At 43.1% G+C, this 10338-nt stretch overlaps 1 protein-coding gene across 1 annotated transcript; it reads left to right on the forward strand.

The window, feature by feature from the left end:
• The first annotated feature begins 5243 nt into the window (after positions 1 to 5243).
• On the forward strand, positions 5244 to 6797 carry LOC147601246 (uncharacterized). Its single transcript, XM_086744592.1, has one exon. The coding sequence runs from the start codon at positions 5244 to 5246 to the stop codon at positions 6795 to 6797; it is 1554 nt and encodes a 517-aa protein (XP_086600718.1).
• Positions 6798 to 10338: the final 3541 nt, after the last annotated feature.

Raw genomic sequence — 10338 nt, forward strand, 5'->3', positions numbered from 1 at the left:
AGCAACAGTGATTCCATTCCACTGTTGGTCACTGTTTATTATTGTAATTTGTACATATGTTGACAACCATTGTTGAATTTTTCATAACTCATTGTGCCATAACTATCTGTGCCACGACATATACACTTCTGCAGAAATTAGGGGTGAATCTTAACTTTTTGGTTGTCACCATGGTGCTAACATTATGCCCTGGAGATACACAAAGAAACAAAAGGAAAGCTCAACTTTCTTATCAGCGTTTTTCCCTGGAACAATTCAGGAGAGAAAAATGTCACCACAGTTAATAGTGTAAAGTTTCTGAGTGGCCTGAAGCAAAAGCACCTGTCAAAATTGCAATCACAAAAAGAAAGGGTCACCAGAAGGACAAATGCTGTATATGGTTATACAGCAGTTCTTTGAAAATCAAGTTCAAATATGCTGTAATTTCACTATTATACAAATAAATCCAAAGATTATTTTCTTAAATATGGAAATAAAGAATATCACTATGGTTATGAAGTCAGTGGGACTTGAATTGAAACTCATTACACAGTAGGAAAGCTACATTACTGAATGCCCAGTTGCAGTATTGAATTTGTGATTAAACATGAGTTAAACTGAAGAAAAATTGTTTGTGGAATTTTAAACTCCCATGGCAAAGAATTAGATTGTTTTCCTACATTTTAATGCCAACCTGCAGAATGGATTTACTCTCCTCTATTGTGAAATTAGAAAGACAAAGAAGGGAATGTGCTTTCAGCAGTAAGAGAAAAATGTAGAACAAGAAGCTTCTCCTTCTCTACAGAAATTCAAAAGTCCACCTTGACTGCTTGTGAATAAAGGTTTTTACTAGATGGAAAATATTGGTTTATCATAGCACTGGAAGGAAATTATGTCATTTTAGCTTCCTTTCCTCAGCCAGGACCCAGCACTCATGCAAACACAAACAGCACCGATAGTCTCATCCTATTCCCCTCTATGATTAATCAGGGTTAGTGGGAGATATATATATTTTGAGAGAGAAATGTGTAACGTGGATTTTTGCTATAGCTGGGCTTTAACACTCAGTCTGCCCAGTAGCTGCCCCTGGATCCCAGCCATCCTGATGGGACATCACGCCTGGACACCAGGGCTGAGGCTCTCCTGGGACAGCCCTGGGAGGGGACCCAACAGAGTATCCTTCCTCAGAGTGCTTAACTTCTCCAAGGTTAAGGGACCAGGGGAAAAGGAGACCTGCTCTGTGATGAACAGGCTCACTCAAGGCACCAGCTCTTCTCAGACTATGTTTATCTGTTAGCTGATGAAGAACTGAAAAAAATGAAGCTGTTGTGTCACATAAGTTCTTCTTCTGCTTTCCTTTTCTCTTCCAGAGAAATTTTTGAGATATTTAGGTTGAAGTGGTGGGTCAATCAGAAGTCAACTGCTGTGACAATATCTCTGAAAGACTCTCAGGATCTGACCAGGTAAGGACTAATGTGAAGTTTCTTTGTTACTTCTGTTGTTCATAGACAAACCCCTTGGGAAACTGACAAAGTTTTCACAAATATTTAATACAAACATTAATATACCTTTGAAGTATTTAAATACCGACTTCACTTATTGATCTAAAATAAACTTACTTTATGGGAAATACTATTTAATGCAAAATAAATTCAGAACTGGACCAATTCAATACAAGATAAACAAAGTAATAGCCATAAAACAGAGACTTAGAAAATTGTGTAACTGCAAGACATAAAACACCTAAAAGCTAACTCTGCAGAGAATTTTTTCAGTAAAGACTAAATCTGCTTTGCTATGTGAGGCCATAAGAGGCTGCTGTGCTACTTCCCTGCGGGTCTGGCCACCTATGCCCACAGCCAGTTCTGCTGCTGTGTGGCTGCAAGATCTGACTGCTGGGAAGTAGCCAGGGGGAAGAGATCTACCAGGAGCTCTGCAGGGTTTCCCATCAATCTGGGGCTACATTTCAGCCCCAGCCCTCGTCCTTAGTCCTTGCCTGAGCTGCACTGCAGGTATCATGGTGCCAAGCCTCGTACCGTTGACCTGACCCTGACCCTGATCTAGTGATGCAACTTCCTAGTTTGACCGGAGACCTGCCTTGGTGCTGTGGACTCTTCTGGTGATCCGGACCTTTGCGTGGCCCCAGTCAGCATCTGCAGACCTACCCTGCTCTCTTCACTCGGGTACTCACCTTTCTCGACGGCTCCGCATCAGTGAGGCCATTGTCCAGCTGGCCTTGTTATCCCACTCTTGCTTTAGCACTAAGCCTTGTGCTCATGATACAAAAATAACTTAGCTGTCAAGAAAATTAAAATTATGACCTCAGAATTTTCTTTTCCTTAGAGTTTATGTGCAACCTTAATAATAACAGCTTTTTTATATAATGATATCTTCTTATTACGTTACATTCACAAGCTGCAATTGCTCCTTTTCATTCTTCCTTTGCTTAGCTACTGTATTAAATTATTTTCTCCCCTATAATATGAAATAAAATAATTTCATTGTTGCATCATGTAAACTTTCTGCATAGCATACTTCATCTGAGACACTCTTGTTACTAGAAAGTCTTAAAGCTTTCTTTTCCTAATTAAGCTTTTCATTTCTTGTCAAACTTCCTTCTTGCATAGACGATACATAGAACAAATTTATATGCAAAAAAGTTACCAAGCTGAAATAGCTAACTGTTCTCATAGTTCAGTGCTTTAATCTGAAATTCAATCTGAGAATCTTAATAGATTATTCAATAGAAGATATAAGGAAGTGCAAGGATTGAAGCAAATGGTTAATTTTGGCCTCTAGAGGTACCCAGTTGTAAGTCACTGGGATGGTTCTAAGCCTATAAATATAAAAATAGGCTGAAATTTTGTGTCAGAATCTATTTTATAGATATGTATACTTAAATTTAAGCACACAGATTGTACTTGTCATGATTATTTGGGTGGTAGTACACAGCTGGCTATGAAAATGGATGCAGAAGATAAAGTTGTATGAAATAAAAATTATTTCCACTGAATTTTTTTCCATCTATATATTTCAATCGTAATATGACAGGTTATTTGTATTACGAGGACTTTATTATATTAAAATTAATGTATTTACTTCCAAAATTCACTTATCCTTAGTCATACAATGATAAACTTCATCACCATCCAGATTAACAAAGCAGCACGAGTAAGAACAGAGCTCTCGATCCAGTTTATTGTCCTCAAACGCAACATCCCCAGAAACTTAACACATCTTATTTAAGAGGAAAGTACTTTCTAAAATGGTAACAGCCATAGGTTACATGACACCACTACTGAATACTCTGTAAATGATAGATGTGCTAACACTATAAAACAGTAGTTGCAAAGGTTAGTTTTCTTTAGAAATAGTCTGAATATGCAGCCTCTAGAGAAGAAATTAGAATAACTTAATGATGAAATTCACAGATAGCAGGTGGAGTTCAAGTGTAAGAGGAAACATAAACTTTTTCTAAACAAATGTACCAGACACGTTTGGCCACAGTTGTTACCTCTAGGGCCAGGCAGCCTGTGATCTAATAATGCCCAATTGTTGCGTTGTGTCATATTTGGCAATCATATTGTCTACTTGCAGGTGCCAATTCTGATTGTTTTGTTCAATCTCTGGCATTAAAGCAAGATTAACTCTGGTTTCTCTATATTGCAGAGAAATTAAATACTTTAGTGTAAAATAATATTCTCACACTTTCCCAAGAAAACAAAGATATAGCAACACTTAGTAACAACTACAAATCTCATTGTTAAAGAACTATATTTTTATGTATTTTATATACTATATTTTTATATATTTTGTATATTTTTATATTTCTAAATGTAGCTGACAGAATCCACAATTAACAATTGTGAGAGACTGTGTCGAATGTTTGTCTCAACATTGTCGAAGCGTCAAACCATCACCTAAACAATGGTACATCAGTCAAACCATAGGACTGGAAGCTTCCTGTTTTTTCCTCCTATTTTCCCACAAACCTGAATGCAGAGCTGATTCTGCAAAATTTAGCCTTACCCCTACGTATGCGCCCAGACCCAGGCCAGAAAAACAGAGGAGCCCAGAGACGGTATTGGGCATGCGTATCACCGCCAGGTGAGGGGTGCGGCCAAGCAAACCCGCTCTTGGAATATGTGACGTGGATAAGACGAACGATAAAAGGACAGAAATGACCAACATCGGACGGAACGTTTCCCCCACCGAGTCGACTGGACTGTCGGGACGCCGCAGCTCCGTGGTGGTAGCTATTGCAACTGAAACTCTTTTCCCTCTTTCCTTTCTTTCTCTCCTTTCTCTTGCATTTGCGAACTTCTTGTCGGGTTAATAAAGTTACCTGGCGCTTGACTCCGTTTTGAGTCTTAATTCTGTTCCCGAGAAATACGAACAAAACCACGCTCCGGTGTGTGTGAGGTTGGTCTAGCCGCCCCTAGCCTCCCAGACTCGTCTGAGGTCGGCTAGAACGCAAGGGGGCCTTCCTCCCACCCGAAATCGGAGCGTGACATTATTTAATTGGCGTAGTTGGCAGGATTCTCGGAGAAACAGAAAGTGTCCAGTTGCTTTATTAGAGACTCTAGTGTGTGCGTGTGTGACTGAGACGTACATTGGTACGAAGCAAGTGCGGAGTCCAGATCCGCGGTTCTGTTTGTCCGCGAGGAAAACAGCCGGAGAAGGACGAAGCGACAGAATTGGGCGAAAAACGAGTTTTTGTTTTGTTTTTTTTTTGTGAGAAATTTGAAAGTTCTGGCCTCCTGAGAGTGTATGGGGGGAATTGTGGTAGAAATTTAAGGTGTGTCCCTCTCAGGATGAAATAACCCCTCTTGGTGAAATAAGTGAAATTTGAAAGTTGTGGCCTCCTGAGAGTGTATGGGGGGAGTTGTGGTAGAAATTTAAGGTGTGTCCCTCTCAGGATGAAATAACCCCTCTTGGTGAAATAAGTGAAATTTGAAAGTTGTGGCCTCCTGAGAGTGTATGGGGGGAGTTGTGGTAGAAATTTAAGGTGTGTCCCTCTCAGGACGAAATAACCCCTCTTGGTGAAATAAGTGAAATTTGAAAGTTGTGGCCTCCTGAGAGTGTATGGGGGGAATTGTGGTAGAAATTTAAGGTGTGTCCCTCTCAGGATGAAATAACCCCTCTTGGTAAAATAAGTGAAATTTGAAAGGTGTGGCCTCCTGAGTGTGTGTGTGTGTGTGTGTAATTGTGGTAGAAAATTAAGGTGTGTCCCTTTCAGGACGAAATAACCCCTCTTTCGTGAGATGGGTGCTTGCAAATCTGTAAATGTTCGTGATGAGATCCCCACGACGGTATCGAATGGGGATTTAGATAAATTGGATGACCTTTTGGAAAATTACCATGCTCGCCCGTCCCTCCAGGGACAAGAATGGGCGAAAAATCATTGGTTCCAACCACAGAATATAGTGGATAGGATCATGATATTACAGAAGGGCTCTAAACTTAGGCCCGGGAAGGGAAAATCTATAGTTTGTGCTGTTTTAGGAGCAAGTCTGGCAGCAGCTATAGAAGATAGGAGGCAGAGATTGTGTCAAGATAATGCTGTGATAGACTCTTTGAAACTGGCAGTTGACTCCTTACGAGAACAATTAAAAGATACCCAGCAGTTGTTAGAGGAAGATAAACACCGGAATGTTTTGCTAAAGGAAACTTTGAAGGAAGAATTGTGGAGAGAGAATGACTCATGTGGAGAGGTGGAATTGAAGTTAGGAGAGAAGGGGATCAGACAAATCTATCCTCAGGAGGACTTGCAAAAAGCAAAAGAAATTGTAGAGAATCCTCCTCACATGTATCCCCTAGTTAAAACTGAATATGTGTATGAGGGGGAAACTGACAACCGTCCCCAAGTTATTACTAAAGAGGTTCCGTTTACAGCAACTGAGTTGGCAAAATTAAGGAAGGATTTTGCAAGGACTCCAAAGGAATCGGAAACAGAGTATGTTTGGAGAGTGTCGTTGTCAGGGGGGGATGGAATCTTGTTGTCAGAAAGGGAAGCAGAGGGATATTGGGGTCCCGGCGTATTTTTAACTACCGATAATTATCGGGCCCCATGGTCTTTGACACAGAGGGCAGCATATTGGGCTGGAGGGCTGAACCCTTTGGAGAGGGGGGACCCCCTAGCCATCACAGGCACAGTGGATCAACTGCTAGAGAGTGTGCAAAAGGCTGCTTGTTTGCAAATGATGTATGATAGAGAGCTCAAACCTAACCAGGGCTCTCCTATGATGATGCCTGTGGATCCCGAACGGATGACTCCTCTAATTCGAGGACTTCCTGACTCCCTGAAACCCATTGGGATCCAGCTACAGGGGAAGATACAAAGTACCCCTGTAGCAGATAGACTTACTGGTGCTCTGGAGGGAACAGTGACCCCCGATCACAGAAGAACAGGGAGGAAAGTGTGGACATGGGGGGAAGTAGCACAAGAACTCATAAATTTTGGGAGAAAATATGGTCCCGTTGGTGGATTCGGGCAAAGAACCGAAACCAGAGCTGTACGAGCCGCAGAAAAAGGTGAAGGGCGGCCAGCACTGGTCAAGAAAAGTCCCGATTCTAAGTCGATCCGACTTACTGATTCTGGGAGAGGGAGACCCCTCAGCCGTCAGGAATGGTGGCAACTGGGGCTCCAGACAGGCATTCCCCGAGATTTAATGGATGGGCTTCCAACCCAGAAATTGGGGAAACTCGTACAAACATGGTCAGGGCGAAAAGTCAATTTTGGAACAACCCCTAGTGCCCCACCTTTGATAGACCTTAGGGAAGAAACTGATGCAGAAAAGAGGGTGACGGGAAACTAATTCCTCCGTTCCCCGAAGGTGGGGGGGGAAACGGAGGGTGGATGTTTATAAAGCAACTCACCCTAAATATGAGAGGAGATTTATTGATTACAGTGGCTGTAGGGCCACAGAAAAAACCAGTAACCTTTTTAATTGATACAGGAGCACAAATCACTGCCCTGATGCAAACTGAGGCGGAGCAATGTGGAATTTTGACTTTGTCAAAAAACCTTATTATTTTAAATGCTTTGGGAAAAACCCAATCAGTATCTATGGCCTCAGTAACATTATGGTTGCCCGGGGAGGAAGATCCAGTGCACACTAAGGTTGCAATAGGCCCTTTTCCAACAAATCTTTTGGGCATAGACGTATTGAAAGGCAGACAGTGGTATGATACCCAGGGAAATTCATGGTCTTTTGGCATCCCTCAAATTAGAAAACTCTCTGAACTGTCCTGGACAGAAGTGCGTTTATTACAAGCAGCACCTGCCCTTCCCCCGTCCAAAATTACTAACGTGAAACCCTATCCTTTGCCACTGGGGGCCCGAGAAGGGATAGCCCCCGTGATTGAAGATCTTAAACAACGGGGAATTTTAATGTTCACCCACTCCCCGTACAACTCCCCAGTGTGGCCAGTTCGTAAACCAAACGGACAGTGGAGGCTGACCGTGGACTATCGGCGGCTCAATGCTAATACTGGCCCCTTGACAGCAGCAGTGCCTAATATAGCTGAGCTAATCTCACTTATTCAGGAACAAGCTCACCAAGTGATGGCCACAATTGATGTAAAAGATATGTTTTTTATGGTTCCACTGCAGGAAGAGGACTGCAATCGCTTTGCCTTCACATGGGAGGGACAGCAGTACACTTTCACTCGCCTCCCGCAGGGTTACAAGCATTCTCCCACCTTAGCACATCATGCTTTGGCACAAGAATTAGCCCAAATTCCCCCAGAACCGGGAGTTAGAGTTTATCAATACATTGATGATGTTTTGATAGGAGGAGATCAAAAAATTCCAGTGCAGGTGACACAGGAAAAGATTATACATCATTTAGAGTCTCTGGGACTCCAGATTCCTCAGGAAAAGATACAAATTGCTGCAAATGAGGTTAAATTTTTAGGGATATGGTGGAAAGGAGGGTCAGTCTGTATTCCTCAAGACACCCTCTCAGCACTAGATCAGGTAAAAATTCCAGAAAATAAAAAGGAGTTGCAGCACGCCTTAGGCTTATTGGTCTTCTGGAGGAAACATATCCCAGACTTTGCAATAATTGCGCGGCCCTTATATGATCTGCTGCGAAAAGGAGCAACTTGGGAATGGACCCCTCTTCATGATGAGGCTTTGCGGCTTTTAATTTTTGAGGCTATGACTCACCAGGCTTTAGGCCCTATCCACCCCACAGACCCTGTGCAGATAGAATGGGGATTTGCAAATTCAGGACTGTCACTGCACATGTGGCAGCGAGGACCTGATGGCCCTGTTCGACCAATTGGATTTTATTCCCGCAGTTTCAAAGATGCAGAAAAACGGTATTCCACTTGGGAAAAAGGTCTTTTTGTTGTAAGCATTGCCCTTCGGGAGGTAGAAAGGGTCATTCATAAACAAGCAATTATCTTAAGGGGACCATTCAAAGTGATAAAGCCGGTTTTATCAGGAACTCCTCCTCCTGATGGAATAGCCCAGCGTGCCTCCATTCGGAAATGGTATGCTCAAATTGAGCACTATTGTACTATTTTCCAAATAACTGAAGGTACCCCTAAACTCCTTCCCCTGCAGGAGGAGACCACTCCCGAAGTTGAAAATGATACCCTTCCCCCCGTCATTCAAGTTGCCCCTCCATTTTCAGAGCAATTACAGAATGTTTGGTTTACCGATGCCTCATCCAAACGGGAAGGAAGAGTTTGGAAATACCGGGCAGTGGCTCTCCAAATAGGGACAGGCGACAAAATAATCACTGAAGGAGAAGGTAGCGCACAAGTTGGAGAATTGATAGCTGTATGGAGTGTGTTTGATCGGGAATCAGAGACATTAATTCCTGTACATATATATACAGACTCCTTTGCAGTGTTTAAAGGATGTACCGAATGGCTTCCTTTTTGGGAACAGAATAATTGGGAAGTAAATAGGACACCTGTTTGGCAGAAGGAGAAATGGCAGGAAATCTCTTCTATAGCAAGAAAGGGAACCTTCCTGGTAGGGTGGGTAGCCTCCCACCAGGAAGACGATACCCCAACAAGTCACTGGAATGGCAAAGTCGATGAATTGGCTAGATTGGCAACACTGCAAACAGAAGCCTTGGTAGAAAAATGGGACAGACTCTTGGAGTGGCTGCATGTAAAACGGGGTCACACTGGAGCTCATGATCTCTATCGAGAAGCGGCTAGCAGAGGGTGGCCAGTAACTCGAGAAATGTGTCGCACCTGCATTTCTGCGTGTGAACAATGCCGTGTGCGATTGGATAGACATCCTTTAGAACAACCTCCACTACATTTACGTGATGGAAAAGGCCTTTGGGACACTTGGCAAATTGATTATATAGGACCTTTCCGAAAATCTGAAGGAAAACAGTATGTATTAGTTGGAGTGGAGGTAGTATCAGGGTTGGTACAGGCGGAAGCCTTCTCCCGTGCTACAGGTATCAATACAGTCAAAGCCCTCAAAATGTGGCTTAGCTCCCTTCCTAAACCTCAATCTATTCAGTCAGATAATGGATCACACTTTACAGCAGCGATAGTTCAGGACTGGGCCAAAGAAGAGGGGATCAAATGGATATTTCATACACCTTATTACCCACAGGCCAATGGCATAGTTGAGAGAACTAATGGCCTTCTTAAGCGATTTCTGAAACCCCAAGAGGCAAATTGGGCCAATCGATTGTGGGATGCTGTTCGACGAGTAAACGACCGGTGGGGAATAAATGGGTGCCCTAGACTCACGGCTTTTTGTCCAAAACCCCCCTCCTTGGTACCTGCCATCTCAGGCCCCGACCACAAACAAAACTCTTCCCATTTTCCGGGACAACCTGTTTTGGTCGAGCTACCCACCATTGGAACTGTACCACTGGTACTCACTAGCCCTCTGAACATATATGCATGGAAGGCAAGAGATGCCTCTGGGAAGGAACATAAAATTAACACCCGATGGATCATTCCTTCATTTTAGACAAACTGACAACCACCTAAGCAAACAGAGGCGCCCCCCCCCCCCCCCCCTCGCGCCTCTCAGTCGCTTTTTCCTTTTTTTTTTCTTTCTCTTCTTCCCTCTCTCTCCTCTTTCTCTCACCCGAGGCAAACAGAAGCCCCCCCCCCACCTTGCGCCTCATGGCCGCTTTTTCCTTTTTTTTTCTTTTCCTCTTTCTCTCACCCGAGGAGGTTCTGTTTTATCTCGTTTTAGGAGGAAGAAAGCACCAGACCAGAAACCAACACGCCTGCAGAGGAAGTGATAAAACCTATCAGTGAAGATGTTTTTAAACACTGTTTTGCTCTCAATTATATTGCTCTGGGGATTTGTCCGAGGTGGGGAAGAGAGGCCAGCTCATCCCCCCCTCTACCTTCAGAATT

Source organism: Chlamydotis macqueenii, chromosome 3, assembly GCF_036417535.1.
Source record: "Chlamydotis macqueenii isolate bChlMac1 chromosome 3, bChlMac1.mat, whole genome shotgun sequence".
NCBI lineage: Eukaryota > Metazoa > Chordata > Aves > Otidiformes > Otididae > Chlamydotis > Chlamydotis macqueenii.